This window comes from Engraulis encrasicolus, chromosome 2, assembly GCF_034702125.1.
Source record: "Engraulis encrasicolus isolate BLACKSEA-1 chromosome 2, IST_EnEncr_1.0, whole genome shotgun sequence".
NCBI classification, from domain to species: Eukaryota; Metazoa; Chordata; class Actinopteri; order Clupeiformes; family Engraulidae; genus Engraulis; species Engraulis encrasicolus.
The window spans coordinates 39,806,420-39,833,027 of NC_085858.1; the positions used below are offsets into that span (position 1 = coordinate 39,806,420).

At 40.9% G+C, this 26,608-nt stretch overlaps 3 protein-coding genes across 5 annotated transcripts in view; 1 reads left to right on the plus strand and 2 right to left on the minus strand.

Moving 5' to 3' along the window:
* Nucleotides 1-2,786: 2,786 nt before the first annotated feature.
* aoc2 (amine oxidase copper containing 2) lies at nt 2,787-10,836 on the minus strand. Its single transcript, XM_063215512.1, has 4 exons — nt 9,221-10,836; nt 6,134-6,419; nt 5,689-5,821; nt 2,787-4,004 (listed from the first exon to the last, which is right to left on the minus strand). The coding sequence occupies exons 1-4, from the start codon at nt 10,782-10,784 to the stop codon at nt 3,723-3,725; spliced, it is 2,265 nt and encodes a 754-aa protein (XP_063071582.1). The 5' UTR covers nt 10,785-10,836; the 3' UTR covers nt 2,787-3,722.
* Nucleotides 10,837-15,290: 4,454 nt separating this feature from the next.
* On the minus strand, nt 15,291-21,382 carry psme3 (proteasome activator subunit 3). Its single transcript, XM_063215524.1, has 11 exons — nt 21,217-21,382; nt 20,583-20,615; nt 20,346-20,408; nt 20,146-20,250; nt 19,967-20,021; nt 19,703-19,815; nt 19,517-19,585; nt 18,972-19,039; nt 17,816-17,870; nt 17,294-17,380; nt 15,291-16,267 (listed from the first exon to the last, which is right to left on the minus strand). The coding sequence occupies exons 1-11, from the start codon at nt 21,256-21,258 to the stop codon at nt 16,187-16,189; spliced, it is 771 nt and encodes a 256-aa protein (XP_063071594.1). The 5' UTR covers nt 21,259-21,382; the 3' UTR covers nt 15,291-16,186.
* A 630-nt stretch (nt 21,383-22,012) lies between these two features.
* The window catches only part of LOC134438795 (next to BRCA1 gene 1 protein-like), a 35,208-nt gene continuing 30,612 nt past the window's right edge, over nt 22,013-26,608 (plus strand). For all 3 annotated transcript variants that reach the window (XM_063188460.1, XM_063188474.1, XM_063188465.1), the window contains exons 1-6: nt 22,013-22,232; nt 23,849-23,911; nt 24,308-24,326; nt 24,464-24,486; nt 25,044-25,244; nt 26,363-26,440. In XM_063188460.1, the coding sequence (XP_063044530.1) occupies nt 22,131-22,232; nt 23,849-23,911; nt 24,308-24,326; nt 24,464-24,486; nt 25,044-25,244; nt 26,363-26,440 (486 nt within the window). In that variant the 5' untranslated portion in view covers nt 22,013-22,130. The remainder of the gene's footprint in view (nt 22,233-23,848; nt 23,912-24,307; nt 24,327-24,463; nt 24,487-25,043; nt 25,245-26,362; nt 26,441-26,608) is intronic.

The following is a 26,608-nucleotide window of genomic DNA, read 5'->3' on the forward strand; positions in this document are numbered from 1 at the left end:
AGGCCCTTTAGTAATGCACCACGACTTGGTCATTACCATACTGGTAACAACAAATGTATAGAGCCGCGTCTTAAGGGGTTAACTAATCAGAAGTTATAGCAGTTTATATATTTTAGAGCGCCCCCCGCAGGCCATTTTGTTATCTGTGTGTTTGACACTCGAACTCAAATTGTTCTATAGACCCTAAACTTCAACTTGGAAGTGAAAACCAAACTTTAACATCAATTTGAAATGACTGAGCCTATTACGACCCCACTACTAACCATGGATCATGGTTATTCATGATTTTCATGTTTTTTTTTCAGCATGGTTTGTGTCTATGGTTTAACCATAGGCACAAATCATGCTAAAAAAAACCCATGGTTAATTGTAGGTTTCATGGTCACCCAAAAAACATGAAAACTTGTTTGCAGCCCTGGTGCAATGGTAAGGGAGTTGGACTGAAGATCACAGAATTGCAGATTGAAATCCCACCCTTGCCTCAGCCTACACCTCCATCCATGACTGAAGTGCCCTTGAACAAGGCACCTAACCCCACATTGCTCCAAGGTCACCATGTGCGTTGGATAAAAAAAAGTGGCAGCTAAGAGTAATGAAATGAATAATTATAAACCGTGGTAAAGTCATTGTTAGTTTTCAGAGTAAAACCATGGTTAGTTTTATAGTTAAACCATAGTCACACCAAAGCATGCTCGATAAACCATGAAATCATAATTTACCATGGTCGATTTTCGTAAGGGAGGCGTTTGCAGACAGATTCTGTCGTCAAGGGGGTGGATAAGATCAGGGCTGCTGACAGCTGATTTGGGATTATTGATTGATTGATTGATTGATTGATTTGATTTATTTCAGATGTAACACAAGAACAATAAGCATCCAATTAAATAAATACAAGTAGGCCTACCATCATTATGTGCTACTGAAAAGAAGTGGGATGAAGCCTTGCTTATTAACTCCCACTCCCATACATTTAAAAAAAAATAATCTTAGGTTAGGTTATCTGAAAGGGCCCAAAGCCCAAACGCATAGTAATAATGGCTCAATATCTCATGTTATCAAAGTCAGCTTTACTGTCAATTTTTATGTACAGGTCATACAAATACAGTGAAATTACATTTCTCTCTGTCCCGTGCAAAGACATAGATTTGGACACGGCATTTAAATGCAAGACAGCACAGCAGAACATTTGTGAGTGAGTAGGGTAGGAGATTGGTCTTTTGTCATTTGTTTTAGCCTGAAATCCCCAATCCCCTGCATTATATCTGCACGTCAAGGGTCCCATCCAACACACAGGGGTGGTGGAGAACAGCAATGGTTTCATGCCATCTAAAGGGTTAGCTTTGCTTTGGCTCGGGAGGGGATTAATTGAAATGAATTCAATGGGCATGAACAGGATTCATTTGGCAAGACCTAACAGTCCTGTAATGAGATGAATTCCAGAGGGAGATGAGGGGCAACGAGTCCTTTCAGTTTAGCTCACAACAACTTAGCTCTCAGCTCCCCACTCGTGCTTCCTAACAAAAGATAACAGCACTTTAATCTGTTGATACTCTGTTAAGTTGTGGTGTAGCATTCAACTTTATATCAAATGCTGCAATACTGCGGATGACATTAATTCCAATACTGATCTCTTTTTTTTCATCTCTCTGACCAGCTCAGTTGGTATGCTCTACCTATTCATATTGTACTTCGTGTTTGTTATTCCTTATCTTTATGTGCCTTTTTAATCATTTTTATTTCACCCTAAAAAATGAGTTATTAAATGGTTTTCAGTGTTTCTGTGTATTACTCCATCATTCGGTTTAGTCTCTGCCTCTACACAGTTTGATATCCTGCTATGTTGCTGTTCGTTGCATGACTTATGACTGCTATACCAAAAAAGTGTCATGACTTGAACCTGATCGACAGGCATGGGGAGGAAGGTCTGTGTGGGAACTGAGTGGGAGATGAGAGGGGGCAAAATGGGTATTGGGGATGTAGTGGCCGTTTGGCAACGTGATCTGGTTTTTATTTAGTGGTGCTTCCTGTCACTCCTTTAGGAGAGAGAGAGAGAGAGAGAGAGAGAGAGAGAGAGAGAGAGAGAGAGAGAGAGAGAGAGAGAGAGAGAGAGAGAGAGAGAGAGAGAGAGAGAGAGAGAGAGAACAGACGCTGACCCACTCATGGCAAAATCAAGAGCAGCTGTGGTATGTTGGTTTGGTATGTTTCCAAAAGAAGAGGCGGTGATATAGTGAGATAGATAGATAGATAGATAGATAGATAGATAGATAGATAGATAGATAGATAGATCAAGGAAGAGAGAGAGAGAGAGAGAGAGAAAGGGAGGGAGAGAGAGAGAGAGAGAGAGAGAGAGAGAGAGAGAGATACAGAGAGAGATACAGAGAGAGAGAGAGAGAGAGAGAGAGAGAGAGAGAGAGAGAGAGAGAGAGAGAGAGAGAGAGAGAGAGAGAGAGAGAGAGAGATATGTACTGTACACTTGTTCATGGTACTGTATATGCACAATCACTTCCCTGCACAGACTATCAAACCCATTTCGAGCACTTCATTCACCAGAGGAATCATTCTATAAGCCACATCTATGTGTGCTGGCTCCATAGAAGAACAGTGGGTAATATAATTCAATAAGGTAAATATGTATAAGTCCTGGCAATACTATGACGTACGATTTTTAAAATTGCATTTGCAATTTCATTAATCTGGAGACTGAAAAAAAAGGGGGGGGGGGAACAGACACATCTGTTGGTTTCTAGAAACACATGATTGATGTACTATTATCCTCAAGAACACTACGTCCTTTTCCAATTCTGTCACACAATTCAAAATGAATGCTCCACACGCCAATCCACACAACACTGTGTTTCATTAACAGTCAGCATGGGTTCTCAGGAACTCCAAGTTCCTGGGACTCGGTGCCCCAAGAGGGATTTCTAGGTGTCAAGAATTGGCACAGTGGGGGAGAGCCCATGACTGCAGCCAACTCCCATTGAGTCCAACATTCACCACGGTGCTCACCATGAACTGATGAAATTCACGCTTGGAAGAGCAGGCCAGGCAAGACAGAACTGTGTTTGAAGTTTGAAGTCTTTGACAACAGCAAAATATTTCACACAAACTTGTTCTTTATTTAAAAAAAACAACAAAAAACCCCCATTAAAACCATTTACAAGTGATACTATATTCAGGAACTGAAATCAGTAGTTTCTTATTCAATTGCTTGTAATAAAAAAAACAGCATAAAAGGAATTTATGGTCCCCACTTTCACATTTATACTTCCATTTATACTCCAAAAATGTACTGTTATAACAATTATTTTCAATACATGTATACTACAATGAAGAAGTAACCAGTCTGGTTCATTATAATGAAGATTCTGTGTAATACACAGCTCAGCATGTCTATGATATCTTAGTCAAGACATAAAACCACGTCATATAATTTGTAATGCCTTATTAACATGTAATATTCATGTATGGCTAATGTATGACTAATGAAATGTGTTGTTTAGGTGTTTTGGTGAGCTCACTGGTAGCTGCCATTCTGGGGATACAAGTGCCAATAGGATACAGCACTAGGAAAAATAAAACAGCTACTGCATTGTGTCAATATGATAAACACCCTCACAACCACATGGGAGACAATTTATACAAAACTCAAAATATGTTTTACTTACAAATTTTAGGTCCTCAGATTAAAAAAAATAAAAAATCCTCATCCTAATTCAACCTCACTCAAATTTCATGACTTCTTCGAACCCGTGGTAGGTGAAGGGCTCCAGCGCAGGTGCGCACATGTCATCTTTGAGGCAGGCCATCTTGTTGTACTCACAGCTGCTCTCGGACCCGGGTTCAAAGAACACCCCGTCTGGTGAGTAAATGGACGGGTCCTCGTCGAAATAGTTGTGCGGTCTCAGGATGACGCCTCCGCCATTGCCGATGGTCACCGTGTTGGGGATGTCCTCGGCATGGGGGATGTGCAGGAAGCCTGCTGTTATCCAGGCAACAAGATCCTACAAAGTGGCAAAGAGCCAGTGAGCATCATTACTGTCAAGAGAATTGTCTTCCGTGACCATTTTCCTTCATGAAAAGCTAATCCTACATTTTAACAGTGACCCTGTCTGGACTGTTGGCCTATACAGGGCCGTGACCAGACATTTTCAAATATCGGGGTAAAATACTGCGTGATGTACTGCATACTGTATATTTAGAACGCTTCAAACACTTCAGTCAAACTCTTACGTTTGTTTTCATTAATCACTGCCTTGAGGATACATGGGGATGGCGTATATACAGAATTTATCATTGTTGATCATATATCGATTTTCATCATAGATACATTGACATTGACATGACCTCTGTGTCCTCAATGGTAGTTACGGCCACGGGCCTATTCTCTGTATTTCCCCACTCTTTCTATATTTGGAGCAGCATGTGATTTATATTTTGCCGAAGACAAGTTTACCCTTGGAAACATTTACGTTTGTCTTATTTTATCTTATCTTACATACTGTATCCTACCGATTATGTCCTTGTTTGTGAGTCACTTTGGATAAATTAATCTATTAAATGGAATGTATTGTAATGCAATGTCCTTGTTTGCAAGTTGCCTTGGATGAAAGCATCTGCTAAATGTAATATAATATAATGAGACCATACCCTAAATCTGTTAGAATTTAGTTGCATCTCCTCTATTCGATGATCATGACCAATATTACACATTTGACAATAAAAGACTGCGGGCAGCACTTAATTTTACTTTCATTCTGCACATAGGCCTATAGCCCTGTAATGCAGATGGGATTTCCAGCAAGCCCATTCACTATTTGCCAAAAAAAAGCTCAACTACAAACTGTATATCATAATATCAAAGCTTTGACATTACAGAGTCTTGAAGGGACACTGTGCAGGAAATGGTCAAAAAAGGTACTGCAACTACGCTGCTCATTGAAACTGTGTCACCTATTGCCAAATTTTACCTTTTCATCAAAGTTTACCAGTAATTAACTAATATTTTCTAGTATGGCCCAAGTACAGTCATTTTTGCAGCTAAAAATGGCTATTTCTGGAAATTCAAAATGGCGGACCATGGAGAAGATCCCCCTTTTCATGTATGAAAAGTGTAATTTTTCCAGTCATAATGAATACTTAGAATTTGATGGTGGTGGTAAGTATTCATGAAAAAGGTAACATTAGTGAATGGGTAGCATGGATTCTGGAAATAAACAACTAAAAATCTCACACAGTGTCCCTTTAAGAAGCAGATTAAGATATAGCTGTTCCCATTTTGGTGACAATAAGAACAACCATTATGGAGTCCTGTCATGTGTGACTCCGAACAGCAGATTGACAACACTACTCGACCAGCATCATCCTTCACGTGTGTGTGTGTGTGTGTGTGTGTGTGTGTGTGTGTGTGTGTGTGTGTGTGTGTGTGTGTGTGTGTGTGTGTGTGTGTGTGTGTGTGTGTGTGTGTGTGTGTGTGTGTGTGTGTGTGTGTGTGTGTGTGCGTGCACGCGCGCGTGTGACGTGAGATGGATTTCAACCAGCAACGCTACACTTCACCTCATTGTCCTCTTATCAGCATGGGATGCTAGCTCCTCACTTACTGTAGTGTGTACACATGTGACAAAAGCAGGCATCCTGTCAGTCATATGTGAAAACACAAGACCGTGATGTGGTCCTCCTACCACCTACCTCATCCACAATGGACTCGTTGTCTGCGATGAACTGGCTGAAGTCTACTGCAGGTGACCATATGTCATTCTGACTGTACAGGCTGCTGCTGGTCTGCTCAGCGTCTTTGTGTTTAGTGATGGCCACCTTGTACCTAAAGAAAGAAAGAAAGAAAGAAAGAAAGAAAGAAAGAAAGAAAGAAAGAAAGAAAGAAAGAAAGAAAGAAAGAAAGTTACATTCCATGTAGGAGTTATGTTTGGAGAAAGTAGACAAGGTACAGTTCACATCACTGTAGACTGGAGAGAGAGAGAGAGAGAGAGAGAGAGAGAGAGAGAGAGAGAGAGAGAGAGAGAGAGGAGCAAGATAGGGACAGGAGAGGGACAGGAGAAAGAGAGAAAGAGACCACAGAAGCGAGAGAGAGAGAGAGAGAGAGAGAGAGAGAGAGAGAGAGATGGGGAATCGTCACCTGGCCCAAGACATTGATCTCTCCTCTGGTTCATCCTCTGGCAGGTGATCTCCTGCAAAGCTGACCACCTGGATCCTGTAGGAGCGATTGTGGCCCCAGCGGTTGGTCTGGTTGCTGGCCACGTGCAGGTAGCGAGGCATAGGCTGGCCGTAACGCAGGGCAGCCTCCTGTTCTGTCTTCAGCTGGTTCTCCACCAGGTGCGGCACCTTGGCTTTTCGCTCAGGCATCCAGGGCAGGGGCACCTCCTTGTACGTCATGTCCTTAGTCTGGAATATGTTCTTCACTCCTTTTAGAGGAACACACACATGCTTTTAGGACCTTTCAGGCAGTGGTGTAGTCTACTTTTTTATGGTGGGTATACTGTATATTTGAGCATTTTTTGAAGTGGGTATACTGGTATATATTTGTGCTATTCAAAACAATGGATCAATCAATTTTAAGTGGGTATACTGAAATCTCTGAAATTTAGAAGTGGGTATACTCCGTATACACGCGTTCTACGTAGACTACACCACTGCTTTCAGGGATTTGGTATAGCAGTTGTAGTAAATACAAAAATGTGTGTTGCTATGATTTATCTGATCTGACAAACAATTACGCTTACAAAACAATGCACTAATTAATTATAGATCCATATGATGCAGGATTCAGAATGCAACTATTGGAATGGCTGTGGTGGTCAAATGTAGATTCAAGCATTAGGACAAACATATTAAGACATTGCAGTAATACTTAAGAACCACTCAAATGCAATTGGAGCCTCTTCATATGACATGTTATGCTGCGTTGAATTTCACACTCACTTCATTTTGGCAAAGCTGCCTGTACTGAGTTCTTCCAGGTCCAGAGAAATCAGGCCACAATGAAAAGCAAACACTATGGCGGTGCAATGGCATGGTACACTATTGCAGCCAACCACATATGAGCTTTGCTTACCCATGGTGACCTGGGTTCAAGCCTGGTCTGTGTCCTTTCGTGGCCCTGCCCTATCTATCCCTCCCAGTCTCTTTCTGTCATAGTACACTGTCCTATAGCCTCTATAAAGGCACATGAATTCCCGTAAAATAAATATTGGTAACACTTTACTTAAAGTCAACATTATAAGCGCATTTATAACAAATTATAACGCACATTATAATTACTTACAACGTATTATGACTACACTCATAATGCTTCATGATGCTTTATATTAACAGTTATGAATAACTATGAATCTAGCTTATAATGCTTTATAAATCCAAGGGTGTCATGAGTGCTCATGACTGGCTATAAACTACAGGCTGCCTGATGGTGCTTATAGTACATTATGAGTACCTAAACCCCTCTATGCACAGCAGGGCTTGACACTGGCACCTGCCAACCGGCCAAATGCAGGTAAAACTTGTCTGTGGCTAGTAATACTTTCAGTGTCACTAGCCAATTTGGCTGACAAGAAAAAGCTCCGTAACTCAGTTTATATTTGCTTAATATAGGCTACTTCCATGTTGAAAGCTATACACCCATCTTGCTTTAACACCTCATCTTCTGAGGATAGATGTACACCATCACAATAAAGAAAACAAAAAACAATATCAAATTTATGGCTAGTAGAAAGGCTGAATGGCTAGTGACTTGGGAAAATCACTAGCCACATTGGCCGGTGGGTGACAAAGTTAATGTCAAGCCCTGATGCACAGACCTGGATGATAAACTGTCATAAGGGCTCATATGATGCTATAATGTTTTATGTGAGATCATAAGTCGTCAATGTGTGCTCTAAGTAAAGTGAAGTTCATATAGATGCATCTACGTATAATGCACTGTATAATGCACATCTATAATGCATCATAATGTACTGTAAGCCCCATCAGGCAGCCTGTAGTTTATATCCTGTCATGAGCACTCATAATACCCTTGGATTTATAAAGTATTATAAGCTACATTCATGGTTATGCACTACTGTTAACATAAAGCTTCATGAAATATCATCAGTGTAGTCGTAATGCTTTGTAAGTAATTATAATGTGCATTATAATTTGTTATAAATGCGCTCATAATGCGCTATAGGTATGGGCTTCATAGAAAGTGTTACCTAAATATTTTTTAATTGAAAAAAGCTAAACAAATAATATGTAATTACGTCATCTGAATCAGGGGTCCAATTGATTTGGTATCTGTCCAATTGACCAAACCAAGCATGACTCAGTCAGGTGACCAAATGTAAGTATACTGTATAGGAGTCTGCAAGGCTGTTTAGCACAATGCCAATTATTTCCTGGTCTTATTACAACAATACAATGACTTTTTCTTAAACTGGGCCCAGAGTGATAACTACTACTTTCCATTCCAAACTACACAGGTATACTGTAGTGCCAAAATGTGCCAAAATAGGAGAGAAGCAGGTGGTTGTCATGGTCCCATGACAAACGGAGACATCCTTCATTCACGTGCACAAACCAGTGGTAAAGCTAAAAGTGGTAAAGCAGTTTGGTTGAGGGCCACAGCATTCTTTTATAAAGCAATATAGATGTGCCATCTTTTCCAAAAGACATGCAGGTATTGTGAAATGTAAATCCGACAGAAAACCATATGCATAGTCGCTTTATGAATAACATCTAAATTTAAGACTTCCTTTCAACGTTCTCCACACCACATATGTAGACAAATACCGATTGTAAGAGAGATTCAATAGTGCTTCCATCATCCAATATTTGACCATTTGGCAAAGGGAGAAACCCCATAGTCACATAAAAGTTTATAAGATTATTCCATTCTGCATGGGAAATTTGTCAGTGTGTTTATGTTTTTCTGGCAATGTTGTAGATTCTGGTTTCTGGTAGTTGGCAAAATGAGACAGATGTTTATGTCCCATAGAAAACAAACAGTGTGAGCTCTAGTTCACTGTGACCTTAAAAGCCCATGGTCATATCTGCCTTGTGTCTGGACTAGGATGTGCAACACTACAGGACCTAGCTGGGTGCACTGCGAATATTACGCATGATTTTACGCACGAGCTAATTAAAGTTGAGTATGAAACAAAGGCAGGTGCACATTACAGGTGAGGACATACACCTATTACACATTGGACCACAGAATAGAAACACTTACCTGCAACATCTAGGTCGACTTTGAAGTTAATGAAGTGAGTGTGGATATTCCCTAGAGTGTTTTCTGCGACCTGGTGACCGTGTCGCAAGCTGCCATCAATTATGTATGATGAGGATATGTAACCAGTGGCGTGCACTCTGGCTTCTACGGATCCGCTCTGATAAAAGATGAAGTCCCAGACGTAGTCATAATTCCCAATAGCAGTGATGCTTCTGACGTGCAATGCGCTGTTTGCCATTCCACCGTATTTGTTATGGAAAAAGTCAGAGAAGTGTCTTCGCAGTGGCCGGCCAATGTCATGTTCGAAAACGCAGATTGAATTTCTAAACCTCTGTGTGCTATTGGTGTCGATGTAACGGTATGTATCCACATAGGTCGCCCCGTATGGACAGTCCACTCCACGCACCAACTCGTGCGCAAACCGGCCAATACCAATACTCGAGTCGAGGAACTTTGTGAGCATCATTCCGGGTGTTACTGATCCATACACAGACATAGCTTCCTGAACACTGATTTCATAAGCTATTCTCTCATCTTTGAACCGTATATCAAATGCCCGCATGCCAGTCAGAGAACTCATACCAAAGACGAAACTCCAGTCCATGTACTTGACTTGGTTGTCTTTCACACTGAAACGCTTACCTTGGAGGTAGGATTGATGGGGACCAAGTCCAGTTGGCTTGCTCCGTGGTAGTAAGGAAGCGTAATTAAAGATGTCCTTGTAAACTATTTTTGTAACTGTGCCATTCTCGTACGCTTCGTTGAGCTCATCAATTGTATCAAAGTAGCGTCCGTTATATAGCAATTTCATCACAGTCCACTGAGAGGAGTTGGCACTCTGATGATTTACCTGCACCTCAAACCCAACGGGGTGGACATACATGCCGCTCTTGAACCGAAAGAAAGATAGCCAAGTTTGCCTGTCCCCTGACTTCACCCCACGGGGCATTCCTTCAAACGGGAGCAGTGGTTGCCCACCAAAGCTTTCCTGCATTATTTTCTCCATTTTCACAGTTACCGAGTGATAGAGGAAATCAAAAAGTTGTGCATATTCGCCAACCGTGACCGGGCGAGAGGTTACGGACAGCTGGGCCTGGTTATATTTCTCTTTTGTGACATCTCGATAAGAAAGTGAACCTTCAAGGGGGCCTACCACGTATTCCTTCAGGTAACCGAGAGCTCTATAGAAAACCACCACTGATGCTTCCCTCACCGGCTTCGAACCATTTTCATCCAAGAAGCGGAGCGCAGCGGCCTTCTTTGGAAGCGCTACTTCAATCAAAAAAATGAAGTTCTCGTCGGCTTTTGCAATGCCAGAGTGCGATATCTTCAAATCCTTCTGAGCCCACATGAAGTCCCTGACTTGTCGGGATTCATCCTCCGATAGGTCCGCAAACACCGACCCGTGGTCATTGTGCTTGTATTTCCACATTTGCTGGGTAGTCTGGCATTTAGGTACTTTACCAGAGTTCAGGCAAATAAACACAATGTTACAAATAACCGAAACGAGGCCGAGGAAGATCAAAAAGTATTTACAGTGTGATTTTTCAACTTGGGCCACCATCCTTTACAAGTGATTCTTAGAAAGCCCACATCGAAGAAAACATCTGAGAGCAGTCGCATGCCAAAACCAAATGAGCGGTACGGCAAAACCACTCCCATCTCCCCTCCTCACAGAGCCAAAGCTGCTATTGGGGCTTTGGGGTAGAGCAGGGTTGGAGGACCTTTCTCATTCGAAGGGCCACCTCAAATTCATCCGAGGGCCGTATTATGAACACAAACCAGGATTTTCCCCTTCACTTGAGGCCTATATTTAAGGCAGCCACCTTTTAAACAAACACCACCTTCTTTAGGTTCCCCGAATATAAGTTAATTGTATTGCAAATGCATTTTCTAAGATTCCTTTACAAAATATGTCATATTTCATGTGAAGCTGAATAACATTAAAATTACATCGGGGCCGGATAAAACGCCCTCAAGGGCCGCAAACGGCCCTCGAGACATAGGTTCCCCACCCCTGGGGTAGAGCATGCACCCCCTGCCTCAAATGTTCTCATGTTATTTTTCTCTTTCTGTGAAAGTGAATAATGACAATATAGAGAGGGTCATAACATGAGTTTTGGGGGGAAATACTTGCTTAAGGAGAGCTCTAGAGGGCCGATGTGATCTAAATGAAAACTGCCACACCATAAAAGCCAAACTGGATAAGAAAGAGCAGCATATTCTTTTTGCAATACCTTCAGAACAGAACTGAGTCATTTTGCTGTCTGTTAATTTTTTGGTCCATTGAAAGAGGACTGAGCTTGGTTCACTTAAAGGGGACTATGTGTGACAATGTACATGGCCCCAAAAGTGAACCGGTAGCAGAAGGATTTAGTTCTGTCTGCAAGTTAAGGCAGGCGAACGAATACTTTTGGTAATATAGTGTATGTCTCTTGACTACTGTATATCAACTTCGGCCCATGTCAAGGCTACATTGCTATAGCAAAAGTGTCCTTGGTGGTCTGTCTTCACGTTTCTGGTTAACCAAATAGAGCTCCTATCTGAAGATATGGCTCACAGTCAGATGAACCAAAGGCACAGGTCAGCTTAACCTCTGAGATATTCCAGTACAGCTGAGGGTAAAGAACCTTGCTGTTACCATACTGATAGCCTACTAATTAAAAAAAGAAATCAAAAGAGGAGTAAAAGATAAAACCAAGAAATGAGAAGAAAAAAACTGATAGAAATATGTACTTTAAAAAAAGGAGTACATGACCTGGATTTGTAAGAAAAGCCATCTGAGAAAACTTAGTCTTGAGTCTTTAAAAAATATCAACAGCAGGGGCATTTTTTATTTTGTCGAAGCTGGTTCCAAAGCTTTGCAGCATAGCAGCTAAAGGCTGCCTCGCCAAACTTTGTTTTGACACTTGGTAAAACCAGCAAGTTTTGTTTCATCAATCTTAGATGCCTAGTTGGTGTATACAGTGGTGGACGAAGTACACCAGTCATGTACTTGAGTAAAAGTACAGTTACCTTGCATTGAAAACTACTCAAGTAAAAGTATAAGTATTCACCTCACTTTTTTACTTGAGTAGAAGTACAAAAGTATCTGTCATCAAAAATACTTAAGTATTAAAAGTAAAAAGTAAAAACTTAAAAATGAAGCCTTTGGTGCAATTTTGATATTTAAGTGTTGAAGGCCTAGTTTGGTCATATCTAATTAAATATCCTCTGATGTGCCTAGGCTATACCAAGATGTTAGAACTAGGCCATAACAGGCCTCAGAAACACTGTGGAGTAAGTTCATGGATGTTATAGCATCAGAAGTTCATTTTTACCTCTCTATACATTTAATACTGACCCTAACATGCCCAAAAGAACACATGAAAGGGACATTAATGTTAAGAATGATTAAGCTGAAATTGATTATATGCCTATTAGAACAACTACTACAATACCCCCCAGCCGTAGGCCTACAGTACAGTTATTTGTGACAGCAAGTTAGTTAGAGTTAGAGAAGCCTATAAAGTACTTTATGTTTAATGTTTGTTATAATTATGGTTTTGGTAGACCTCTTATTGTTATTATTATTATTATTATTATTATTATTATTATTATTATTATTATTATTATTATGTAGCGTTTGGTTATGTTAAGGTTGGCTTAGGCCTATGTATGGACAAACAGACTTCTTGCGATTCTAAGCTACCTTTAAAGATAGGAACATTTTCATATACTTGTAATGGTCTCTATTTGCTAGATGCCAATGATTTGCAATAGCATACTTGATACAACTTAATTGGAACACTCGTCTGTCTGATCATGAAAAAGCCACTGGGTCAATATTAAGCCAAAGTTCACTTTTTTTCCTCTTTTTTTAATTTGTTACTGTTGTTTTTTTACAACCTCACTTTGGTGGTATTGCCAGTGCTTTTCATATCCACTCTAGCCTACTGACTTGACTTTAGGGAAAGGATACATGTTGCAAGGATACATGTTGCATGCAGCCTCACTTTGCAACGTGTGGTGGCCAAAGCAATCCTCATGTAAAGATACAAACCCTTTACAGAAGCCTCTTTTCCATAATGTTGAAGCAAATCATTTTTTTGGTGACAGGGGAGTCTATTAGACAAGTAATTGATATCCCCAACTACTTCAGAAAATACTGCAATGTAGGCCTATTGAGGGGAAAGAAGGCTATCACGGAGTTGTGCGCCTGGATGAATGGAATAAGCATCATGTTTAGACATCCTGTGTACTTGGCTCAAGAAACCAACACGCTACAAAAGCGGCAATTATGTGACTCGCCACAAATATAGCACAGTAAGTCAAATAAGCAGTACATTAAGTATCAATTCGCTAATTATTCGGTTCAAATTTCGTCTTAGTGTCAGGTGAGTGCAGCCTGCGAGCTAAACCTCTCCCCCCTCACACGAATAGTAAGTACCGTTTCTTCTTATTTCAATTCGTCTCGCAAGTCGCAATAGTGGACACATCAGTGGTCTGGCTCTGCTTGATTCCCTTCTAAAAATAATTCTGTACAGTAGAACTTGTTATCACGTGACACATTACAACCAATCACAATGGCGAATCTCTGAGTCTACCAATCGGATTCAGTTTCACTTTCTTCACACCAGCGTGAAATCTCATTTCATTTGACCAGAGCACAAAATATGAATTAGGCTAATTCACCTACCGTGTAGGCTATCGCCTTAAATAAAAAAGGAACGAGTAAGGAACAAGTGTTTCTGTAAATGTAATGAAGTGAAAGTACAAAATTTCGCTTTGAAATGTAGTGAAGTAAAAGTATAAAGTCTTACCAAATAAAAATACTTGAGTTAAGTATGAAAGTATGAAAATGTTACTTAAGTACAGTAACGAATTACATTTACTTTGTTACTGTCCACCACTGGGTGTATACAGCTGAAGCATATCAGTTAGGTAGCTGGGTCCCAAGCCATTTAATGATTTGAACACAAGTACCAGTGTCTTCAAGTCGATTCTGTAGGTTACTGGGAGCCAATGCAGGGACTTTAAGATCGGTGTAATGTGATTAAATCCTTTTGTTTTTGTAAGAACTCTTGCAGCTGCATTTTGGATTAGTTGAAGCTATTTGATAGTCTTTTTGTAAAGGCCCATGAATATACCGGTAGGCCTACTATTGCAGTAGTCAATCCTACTTAAATGAAGGCATGTACAAATCTTTCTAGATCTTGTTTTGACATAAGACCCCTTACTTTGGAAATATTTTTGGATGATAAAATGCAGACTTAGTAATGGCTTTCATGTGACTTTTAAAACTGAGTTTACTATCGATACTGACGCCAAGATTTGATTCTCACAGCATCCTTTGCTTTAAAGCCTTTAGTTTCAAGGATAGTGGCAATATTTAGGCCTAGTCTTTCCTTCTTTTCCCCAAATAAAATTACTTCGGTTTTATGTGTTCAACTGAAGAACATTTTCAGACATCCAGTTGTTAATTTGGTCAATGCAATCATAAAAAGATTGAAGGGGGCATAGATGAGGTAAAGTTAGGTGTCATCAGCATAGCTATGGTAATTTATTGCTACATTTGTCATTCATAACTGTTTTAAGAGCTGTTTCTTCGCTGTGATTGGCACAAAAGGCTTATTGAAACTTATCCAGGCAGCCATGACAGAAAGGCAGGTAACTGTGGGACTCATTTTCCATGGTGCTTTTTGATCACCATTTTTTTTTGCTTTTAAAAGGGGAGATAGCATCCATAATATGTTTCATCATACACTTAAAGTCTGCCATTAGGTCTCATGCACCCAGAAAGATTGGATGACATACTGATTAACAGAAATGGTCCTTGAGGGTTTTAGGCCCCGGCCCAGCTCAGTTCTGTGCTGTTTGGTGTGAATAATGCTCTCCACTTCCAGAAAAAATTCATGCCAAATGTAGGGACAAGTCTTCGTCTTATATGGCTTACCAAAGAAAAGATCATCAGTCGACCCTGGACAACCTTGCTTGCGTAGAACCATTTTCGGCTATGCATAATGACAAATAAAGAAATAGCAATGGGGAAAAAAGCAGTCAAATTACCCGTATCCACAAAAAGACAGTGTCATCATAAAATACTTTTATTATGCAAAATAATTCTTAAATCTTAAAACAAAAACCATACTGTTCCCTCTAACAGGGAAAAAAAAGAATAACATTCATTTTTCCTCATTTTAAGTGAGAATGACATCAGGTCATCAGAGACAGACACATCGTACTGTTGTTGTGTGGCATCACCACTACATGTACAGCCCCCTACTCACACAGTTCATCAGCTTTGAAATACTCCTTTTTTTAAGCACACGTTGACAATTAATACAAGCACATGGTCAGGTTCTGAAATGCATGTGCAAAACACATGCACATGTTCACCCACACGTTCACTTATAAGACTCACATACACATGCACACGGACACTCAAAATGTATACGTACATACCATTTGAGCACCAACACACAAATAAAAAGATAACCAATAAAAGTAACAAAACAAAAAACATTAAATAAAACGTTGACCAGTCCATTCCTACACAATGACCCAACACATACAGGGCGACAATTTCAAAGACGGAAAATAAATCCGGTTATGCATCCTCTTATACAAGAGGGGGGTGCTACTTTATAAAGTCCTGTTCAAGCCAGCTTGATCCAAGAGAGATCCAGCAGTTTAAGTTCCATCCGGTAATCCAGTTCAACAGTTTACATTTAGAGATAATGAGGAAACGTGTGTGTGTGTGTGTGTGTGTGTGTGTGTGTGTGTGTGTGTGTGTGTGTGTGTGTGTGTGTGTGTGTGTGTGTTCGAGCAGCCCCAGCGTCATCGGTGTGTTTGGCTCTTGCTTGGTTTCACGTCGCCCACCAGTTGAAAAGAGGTGAGCTGAATCCAATCGAGTGGAGAACCCCCACCCAGGGAGCAGAGCGAGCTCCCCACGGAACCAAACGCTGCTGCCATAGCACAGGGAGGTCAGTAGAGGGCGTCAGTGTTGCTGCTTCTTGGCCTCTTGATCTTCTCGATGTTCTTCAGGATCATGTCGTGCAGAGTCACCTGGAAGACGATGGGTGAGTGAGGAAGGTTGACTAATTGGCGAGATTTACAATGCAAACCACCTGCAAATGCTGAACATTTTTTTTGTGTATTGTATATGTTTATGGTTTCTCCGAAATGAAAACTGAAAACATTTCCTTCAGACATGACTGCATCCAAAGGTTCATCCATTTTCTTTCTACAAAGCGGTTCAGGACAAAGCCTGTGCTGAGTGATTGACCACCAGCCTTACCTTCTCCCACCTTCTCAGAGATTCAACTCCTCCTGCCCATTCAGGATTCCTAAATTCTCACCTCCTCCATTTCACTAGTACTCCCATTCTACCAGAACTCTACGAGCAGAGCATTCCCAGGAGAGAGGCTACCAATATCCAAACATGCACCCATGCCTAACCGGTCAGTGAAATACCATGAGCCGAGAGATGCTTGCCTTGGCCATTTGATGAGGGGAGTTTTATCCAACTTTGCAAGTATGATGAAGGTAGATTTGTACGGACCAGAATTTGTCCGGATAGAGATGTTTTTAAAGACAGTTGGCACTGTGCGGCAGCTTCCAGAGCTGGCGTGTGAATGTGTATGTGTATTTTGAAAGCGCTTTGAGTCAACTTCATAGTTGTGCACTGCTCTATATATAAATACATTTTGAATTGTGTTGTATATTGTGCCTACTGTACACCAGGCATCACCAACTTGGGGCCCGCGGGCGTCAAATAGCCCTCCAGGAGCTTCTGAGGTGCCCACCAAGGATGTTAATAGATAGTGAGGACTACAAGATTTAAATCAGTTAATGCTTTTCTTCATCTAAATATGATATAATTTCTTAATAACCTATAAAGAATATTTCTTTATAATCTATAATCAAACCATCATTCAATCATAGTGTGACTTGAGAAAGATATCAAGATATCGGTAGAGGATTTTGAAGAAAGTAGACCCATAAAAGTTGGGGACCACCCCTGCTGAACACCAAGCACTCAAGGGCAAACGGATAAAACTACGGTTTCACCTTCACGATGAAGATACTTACATATTGATTTCGCAGTTCTGATACGATTATCTTAAGGCTGATATACTGTTTCTCATCAATTTCTGACACGGTGCGCTGATAGTCCTCCTGTACAGAAAAAGGCATAGTCTTAAGTCAGGAGAAAAGTAACAGCAACCGTAATAACTGTAGTCGTATCTTAAACAGGTCACACATCATGATCTAAAGTTTTCTGCAGGGTTTCTCCCAGGATATCAGGGTAAAGGCAGTCACCTATAGAAACATTTACTACCTTGACAAGGACTGATCAACAAATGGATATTTTGGGAATGGAATTTCTGAAGATGCTTTACAAAACCCAATATGTATCCAGGTTGTCAGATCACATTCCCTATGCAATTGCACAACAAAGCTTTTCCAGTTCACATGAAACAAGACATACTTGGAAACCCCTTTCTGCTTAATTTCTTCCAGCAAGATAAAAAACAATCTCACTCACATCCTGCTAGGGGAAAATGGTAGAGTATGCATACTTGACTACAACATCTGCAGAGGCAAACTTACCACATGTGGATATTTTGCAATTTTCGAAACCAGCTTTGCCCTGGTGATGTAGTATCTGTTTACAATAAGACAGCAAGAACAATCAGAAGGTTCATTGTTAGGGGAGCATATTCATCAGATTGCCATTAAGCATTTTCAGTCTGATCAATGTACAACATGTCCGTATGTTTAGATTTGTTTTCAAAAGGCAAGTAAATTACAAAACCATTATTGATATCAACAATATAATACTAATGATGTTCCCGTAATCAGGTGTTTTTTTTACAAGAAGAGGAGATTGATCAACCACCAAACCCAGTGGGGAGGGGTGATTTGTTTGTGGTTTCCTTCAACTAGGTTGGTTGCTTGCTCACAGCTATTGAGTCCAATCTACCCGTTTGAACCTTTCCTAGTGTGCGTTCCAATATGCGACCTTGCGTCCTCCACTTGTGCTTGTGGCCTAACGTTTTGCTGATGCCCCGCCTTTGTGGATAAAACAATGAAGTTTCCCAGCTGTCAGCCTAGCCACAACAATTTTTTGGGAACTATTCTTCATTCACCATCCAGTTTGCAAATGAGAAAATAACTTAACAATTTAATGAATGAATATATAATGCTGTTGTCAGTGATGTCATCACGACGTATTACTTCCTGGTACGAGGCCACAAGCACAAGTGGAGGACGCAAGGTTGCATATTGGAATGCACACCTAGTGTGCGTTCCAATATGTGACCTCCTCCTCCGTGGAGAAAACAATAAAGCTTCCCAGCTGTCAGCCTAGCCACAACAACTTTTGGGGGACTGTTTTTCATTCACCATTCCAATTGCAAATGAGAAAAAGACTTTACAATTGAGCTTTTGCAAGATATTGAAATATAATGCTGTTGTCAGTGATGTCATCATGACATATTACTTCCTGGTACGAGGCCACAAGCACAAGTGGAGGAAGCAAGGTCGCATATTGGAATGCACCCTTAGTCTGGCCCCTCAGCTCTACCAGGAGCCCTACCAGGAGCACTAAGCTCCAGACGATACAGCTCCTAGGCTCACCACGGTAAGGTGATGGTTCCAGAAAAGGCACAGCAAGGCACAGCAAGGACTAAGTAAGCAAGTAATACTAATGATGATCACTCACTATAATGTGGAAAATACAAAAGTGAGAATGTTGAAGTTGTACCTGGAGATCTGATCCAAATAGGAGGCAGCTTCTCCTTCCACAGTTCTTAATTCGGCCACAGTCTCTTCCTGCAACACATCAGTGCACAATCTATAATGCTTTTGCTCAACATGGATTATAAATTACAAATGCTCAAGAAATCGTTTGCTGACAAATTTGCTATCAAGTTGGTCACAACACACATCCCTATGGCTGATGTGTCGGGACACAGCGACCTCTAGTGGTCAAACGTTAGAAAAGATCACTCATGTCTACATGAAGGCAATATTTACCTCCCCTGTTTACCATGCACAGCCGCAATGTATTAGTACTGTAAAGGCACCAACAAACCAACAACTAAACAAACAAACGAGGCACCTGTGGCCTAATGGTTAAGGAGATGGGCTTTAGATCAGGAGGTTGCATGTTCAAAACCCACCATTCTACTCCATATTGCACTCCATGGCTGTGGTGCCATTGAGCAAGGCACCTGAGCTCATACTGTTCGCTGTTTCTTTGGATAAAAGCGTCAGCTAAGTGTAATGTGATGTGATGCAGTTAGTTACCTGAATGGAAACGCCAAAGTTGTTGCCATCTTCTATCCGAGGAATGAGCAACTGAACCCACATTTTCACCTACAAAAGCAAATCAACGAGCACAAAAATAACCGATCATAAATGCCTTTTTCTAGGAAAAAGTTGTAAAGATTGTGAAATAAAACAATTACGCTGTGGCTATACATGGAAACGTACAGTATTGCACTTCTCAATGAGGGTGTGAATCTCTGGCTTCACTCGTTCTATGAGGTCCACCAGCCGACCGTTACATTTCAGCATGCCCCCTGGCACAGCTAGGCTTTTGGGCCCTGCCAAAGTAGAAAAGAGTACAGGCACATTCAGAGTACAGGCATATTCAGACTAAGTGAGCAAATAGTGAGCTTAATGGAAAACACAGCCATATAACCTGTGCATTCATTGCACATGACCTTCCTTCGGGCATTTTTTATTCGCTTTTACCTGGAATATTATCATCTCCAATTCCATCTTCAAGTTTTCTCTTTTTGGCATTTGCCTGGAGAAAAGAAAAATATCAGCAAGTCAATGTAGATAGTGTTATAGGGGAACAGATGCCTGAATGGTCTGACTAGTTCAAACGCAGACACTTGGCGCAACACAGCATTCTAAACAATACCCACCACATCCACACCATCATGGCTATTGGTGAAACTGATAGGGTCGGGTACAATCAAGTTGATCTCCGATTGAATATCCTTCAGGTTTTGGACGTTTAAAATAGGTTCCTGCATGTAAAAAAAAGCAAGCAAAGTCAGGAAACCAAAGTGCTGTCAAACACAGCAAACCATTCATTCTCCTATCACCATCAAATCTAACATACCTTCAGGAAGCTGTCAAGTTCTAGTAGCTTCTTGGGGAAAAAGGCTGCAACCAGCTCTTCAGCCTGGTGGGTGACATCAAACAAAAACGAATGCAGAAATTATGGCCTTTTCGATTTTCTGTATAAAAAATGCCACAGCATGTGTATTCTAAAGCAGCAATGGTCAAAAATCTCAGCAGCAGGTAAGTGCTCTTTTGCCATTTTGCACGGATCAAAGTTGGATACATTAGTACTCACCTCAGCGGTTATCTGTGCTCTGAATGCATCCACCTGTGAAACAGTACAACGGGGGTCATAAGTAAACCACTTTGTTCTTGATATGAAATGCAGATTCAAATGACAGCAAGCCGATTTGACAATACTACCAATGTAGGCTAGTCTGGTAAGGAAAACCTTGGTCACTCAATTCAGCCCCACCATCATTTGAGACAACGAAAGAAAAACATCAAGAGACGATATAACCCTCCTCTGTCATTAGCTAGACAATTCTCTCAGGTCGCTGGTCTTAAGAATACTGCCAATAACAGACTGTCAACCACAAAGCTCTACAGAGCTAAAGTTAGCTTGCTAAGTTTCACAGCGACTGTTTCAGGGTCAGATAGGTTTTGCATGATCAGTTGCATTGAGCAACGAGTCACAATAAAATAGAGAGGGAGTCCGATACCTCTGGTGGAAATAAATACACGCCCAAGTCATCTCGCTTAAGTCAAAAGCCACAAGCCTTGTAGTATAACTATGTCACGACAGCATGGTATGTTCATGCTAGCTTGCTAGCGACTTGCCTAGATCTCATGATGGCTAAGGATCAAAGATGCAGAGTGAACAGGTATGCTTTTGAAAACGTTGGCTTCTACGAAAAAGCACGTCCTACCTTGCCTTTGACTTCATTGTCTACTTTAATGAGCGAAGACATTATTTGGTTTGTCAGATCACTTCTGTGGTATCCCAAAAACTGGATGCGTGGTTTTCTTTTTGCTGCCTGGCAAATGGAATGACGTCAATAACCTGCGACTTCCAGCACGTGGATTATGGCACACAGCAACTGGTCCACTCAGCCATGTATTTGTTTAGAGAACCATGTTGTCTCTGAAGACAACGTTTAGGTTGTGGGTTTATTTTATTAAAATGCCATGATATAATGTATTGGTTCATGTCGCTTACTGCAGTAATTGCACACTATTGCCACATTTCTACACTGTTAGCATCATGTGGAAGTGGATATCTCTCATAGAACTAATAGGCCTACATGTATTTCTATGAATATCTTTAATGAAATCCATGACTATTGTGTACGGCCGCAATCAACACGCTGACATATTTGATGTTTACTCTATTTTAAGAGATGGTGCACGTCAAGTTTTCCTTGCAGTTTGTATGCCTGAAATGACTGGCTCGAAGAAGAGACATGTGGGGTGGATCTCCTTGCATCCGTTCGATACATTTACAATGTTTCCACTTCGGAGCGTTTAGTGTATCCGCATACACCGGCAACAGTTATTTCTTTGTGGAGGATGTATGGATACAGTAGCACAGACCGGTTAATCTAGGTCTGTGTACAGTAGCCCATGCAGCCAGTTAAAACTACACGTCCCCTGTGTATGACGCCAGTGTATTTTCCTGTCACATGATCTAGTGGGCGTGTTTATACTGTCGTTGTAAACACAGAAGGCGATTCTGTGTAATCTGTCTCAAGGACCAAAACGTCAACCTCATTTAAAAAAATAACTCGCCAGCGACGCTTTTTGATTATCTATGCTATGTTGTGATCTCTAGAATCCCCGCGCCATGGACTTTTACATCAACCTGAAGGTGAATTTCAGAGGAAATGCGAAGAATTTCCTTCTATCCGGCTCGGAAACGAAGAGCTGGGAGTCAATGGAGGCCATGGTAAGCCGAAATAGATGGTGGTGGTGGCTCCAACATCTCTTTCACCTTGGCATTGGCGCGGCCTATTTGGTGGCTAATCCGGGCCTAGTTTCACAACGAGTTGCCAAAATTAACGTTTGCCAGTTTTTATAAAAGCCCACAATCTTCGCTAATGTCTACCGTAGCCTGTAGTGCCGTGACATCCATTTTACATGTTCCAGTCAACACAGTAGCCTACCCGTACCTGCAGGATCAGGTTTCCCTTGTCATTTTGCCACCCCCCTGGTGTGGCATGACACGACACCTAGCCTACCCTATGAAACAAACATCAACACAGCTGTAGTGTTCTAGTGTTGTACCCGATGTTCACGCGTAGTGTGCTGTAGCTAGCGCTTTCTTTTAATATTAAAATGACACCCCTATGCGGAGAGAGAAAGAGAATGCCATTGTCAGCTGGATATGACTTGAACACCATGGGCCCTACTCTCCTTCAGACGGTGCAGTTCAACTCATTCACCTGGAAAGTGGCATAACAGCATGAGAATGTTTGTGTTCAGTGTCAGTGATCTATCATAGAGATCACATTTATCTTCACCTAAGTTACTTGTCCTATAGCCCACTGTTATCTTTGGTAGGCCCAAGCTTATATTACAACACTTCCTAAAATGTATGTAGGCTATCTGTAAGCTCATCACTGTTGTAGAACATGATGTAGCAATGTTAGAATGGCAAGGTCATAATTATTGATACTCTCCTATTACACAGGCTGGTGAAAGGCATTGTGGTATTACATGTTAATAGCATAATACTTATGAATTGTTAGTTTGAAAGGCTTGTACATGTCAATTGCTCATTGCTGACAATGAATGATTTGGGATATAAACTAATGTCACTCCACTGTAGCAAAAATTAGCTAGTGCACTATGCGCTGTGATGTTATGAGGCCCACTGTGCATCTTGCACTGCTTCTGTCAGGTTCAGACGCTGCGTCATTGCCTGCCTGAGTCACAGGGTTCATTCCTATTGGGGCTACATCCATTGATTTACTGTCTGTCTGATGTCTTTGCCAGGAAACTGGCAGCTTACTGCTTTGCCCGCAGAACGCCACCAAACTGAACTGAACATGAAAATGAATAAGAATATGCGACAAAACAAATATCTTGTTTGTTCTTGATGACATTATATAGGGCTTACTCTCTCTGCATTTGACACTTCAAAGACAGACATGTATTAATATTGCTATAAAGGGTGAATTTAGTCCTATATTCAATGGACATTTAGTATTACAACTGTAAGCTGTCATTTGTGTAAATAGATGTGTCTGTGTATTGCAGGAAAAAATGTAAGCTTATTGAAAGTGTAGCCAGAGATTGTTTCTAAAGGAGCAACAGTATCTCTGGTGTAGCCCATACTGCCTAGGCAGTAGGCACAAACATTTAGTGCACCTTTTGTCTTCCATATTTACTTTGTAAAGGAAGAAAGTTCTGAACATTAATAAGTCTGGCATTAAGTATCAGATCGGGATCAGAGCAGATCATCATGATCATGATCAGAGCAGGTCATGTTCAGAATCAGATCATGTCATTGTTGTTTGTTATGGCAATAATACTTTATTGACCGTGTATTTTGTCCACCAGGTAAAGAGGTCATTTGGGTTATGTAATCTCCAGGTGACCTACTATGACGAGGAGAATGAAGAGGTAAGATGACCTGTCCCAAGTCAAAGTCAACTTTATTATCTGAAAGGAAGTTAACATGGTCAGAGGGCATATAAGCCTTGGTTTGTGACATAGAGTTTGTACTTATGGCCTACTACTGTATTTGTTTTGTTATTACTGTATTTGATTGCCATGCTTACAGGTCCTCCACAGTTTGTTTATTGCTTCACTTTGTTTTACTCTGATGTACTTGTTTACTATTGTGCTCGGCATTCAGCCCTCACTCCGCTCTTTCTATGTATATGTCCTCCTTGTAAATTGCTTTGGATAAAAGTGTCTCCAAAATGTATTTCAATGTACACATAGCTACTTTACGACTCAAATTGATTATTATTTATTTTAATTGAACCTTTTTTTTACTCTGTTTCTACTTACCAGGTGTCCATAAACAGTCAATGTGAGTGCCCCTGTTCTTTTTTGTTTCTGTATTTCAAATCATACCTCAAACATTTACATTATTGATTAACTTGATATGAATGAGCTGAATAACTTATAATTCTTAATATTTTTTTCTTTATTCGATCTATTTTCCAGTGGAGTACGAGGAAGCTCTAAAGGTGATGAACTACTTTTGTGTCACGTCCAGCTTGGTTAATGTCCTTTCAGATGACTGTGTACATGTGCAGGGGTTATCATTGTAGCCATGTCAGATAACTTTCCCACTACGGCACACATGTTGTGTACTGTCCTGAAGAAGTAATAATTAAAGAAGCACATTCTTTTTTCTTTTAATTGCCACACAAACATTTCAAGAGACCCTTCCTCACTGGGAGACAGCGATATGAAAATCAATAATTAATAACCAATTTGTTATTCATTACTTCTTCATGACTTGATTGGTGATTTTCATTCACTAAGGTAGGCTCTGCGCAGAGGGGCCTGCCAGTGGATTCAGTCTTAGCTGAAAAGACTCATCTACATCATTACAACATTGGCATGGCATTACTGAGAGCTTTAAGTAACTGCTAAGGACTTCGTTATTATCATTTTGGTGACAGAAATAGGCGCTACACTATAATAAGCACCCAGTGTAGCGCTATACAGAGTATCAAGTGTTTTTCCTGATTCCCTTTTCTTCATTGTATGTATACTGTCTGCTATTTCCTGTGTGCAGAGTGCAGCTCGACAGGGCAACAGGCTGCAGATGAATGTGTATGAGACCAGGGGCATGGGCACCAGAGGCCCAGTGTTGGGCTCCTCCAAGGCTGGCAGTGCCACTGAACCCAAAAAAGGCTTCCGGCCGCCCCAGACCTGCCCGGCTCTCGCTCAGGTGGTGAGCCGCAAAGTCCAGGCCGCCATGCCCGAGCAAAGCCTGGTAAGACTCATTTCAACCGATGACAAAATATGTTAAGTATGTAGATATTTAAAAGTATTAAGTATGTAGATATTTAAAATCTAGCTGGTCCACACCAAGAAGACTTTTTTATTGTGTTGTGAAAATGATGACTGACATTCTCTTCAGAGTCAAAAACAAAAACAAAATAGTATTAGAGTGCTCCAGGCATCTCTGGTCTAGTTCTCTTCTTGAAGTGGACCAGCCTGATTTCAGTTCTATATCGTGGTCTTCTCTGATTTGAGAGCAGGTCAATGTTCTGCATCTGGAGTATTGCTTTGACCATGTGCAGCATGTGTTTTTCTTTGAAATCAATTAAAGAAATGTTGTATTTCATGGCTCTATAAAAGCTTGTGGCATGTTGTTAATTTTTAAGCAAACACTGTGTATGCGACTATATTCTGTACACTGAATTTAAAGGAAGTTGTTACCACTTTATTACGGCTCCACAGTAAAACAAAGCAACTGATATGATACGTGGTTATAATGAAATACTGAACTTGCCTGGTGTGTCTGTTACCCCGCAAACACACCAGAAAAGAGGAAAGCTGCAATAAGTTGCTGGACTGTGTTCATAGCTATAGCAACACAAATGATAAATGTGCGTGCCAGAGTATGACCATTAAAAACAGAATTCAAGCATTCTGAAATTCCAATTGGCTGAGGCGGCAGTAGGCGAACCACATCATAGCTCATTAGCATAGTATTCGCTTTTAGCAGAGATTCTTTAAGTATAGAGATATGGCAACATAATAGGTTTTTATGGGCACCTAACGCGACCAGGTTCCGGTCTGCCTAAAGGGCCGTGTCATAATGCTCCTACAATGAATAGAACAGTCCTTAGGTCTGCCTAGGTCTGCCTAAGGGGGGCCATAATAGAACCAGGAAACAATGGGCCAATGGAACCTATCTCTCTCTCTACTCTCTCTGCTATTAGTGTAATATTCGCTAATGTTCAGCTACAAACTCTTGCTGAAATAAAATTGCCTCTTGATACCCAAAATCGCTTTCATCTCATCTGTCACCAGCTCCTCATTACTTCCATGGGCGCTGTCACTCTAGTTGCTTTTGTGCCATTAACACCCTCTTGTGTTTCCCAGGTGATTATGAAAGAGCTGAAGGGGACCAAAGAGGAAGATAAAACCCCACCAGCCTGGTTCACGTCTTACATGGAGAAGGTAGGCCGCAATCCTGCCCAGTTATCTCACCAGAAAACTATTCAGTTCCTCATTTTCTCAGGGAACATCTGTTTAGTACTTTGTTTTGTCTAACATTAATGGAGAAAAATAAATGCTCTTGACTTTGGGGTGGGAAGATTATGGCCATCTTGCTCACAGTGGATACTG

What these genes read in the sequence shown, in the direction of transcription:
- aoc2 (XM_063215512.1), bottom strand. Translation starts at nt 10,784, where the DNA reads ATGGTGGCCCAAGTTGAAAAATCACACTGTAAATACTTTTTGATCTTC. An exon ending in AGTCGACCTAGATGTTGCAG is followed by an intron (nt 6,420 to 9,220) that starts GTAAGTGTTTCT and finishes TTCCTCTAAAAG; the next exon opens with GAGTGAAGAACATATTCCAG. An exon ending in ACGAGTCCATTGTGGATGAG is followed by an intron (nt 4,005 to 5,688) that starts GTAGGTGGTAGG and finishes GCCACTTTGTAG; the next exon opens with GATCTTGTTGCCTGGATAAC.
- psme3 (XM_063215524.1), bottom strand. Translation starts at nt 21,258, where the DNA reads ATGTCTTCGCTCATTAAAGTAGACAATGAAGTCAAAGGCAAG. An exon ending in GCCATGATGGTGTGGATGTG is followed by an intron (nt 20,022 to 20,145) that starts GTGGGTATTGTT and finishes TCTTTTCTCCAG; the next exon opens with GCAAATGCCAAAAAGAGAAA. An exon ending in TATTTGGATCAGATCTCCAG is followed by an intron (nt 17,871 to 18,971) that starts GTACAACTTCAA and finishes TATTGTAAACAG; the next exon opens with ATACTACATCACCAGGGCAA.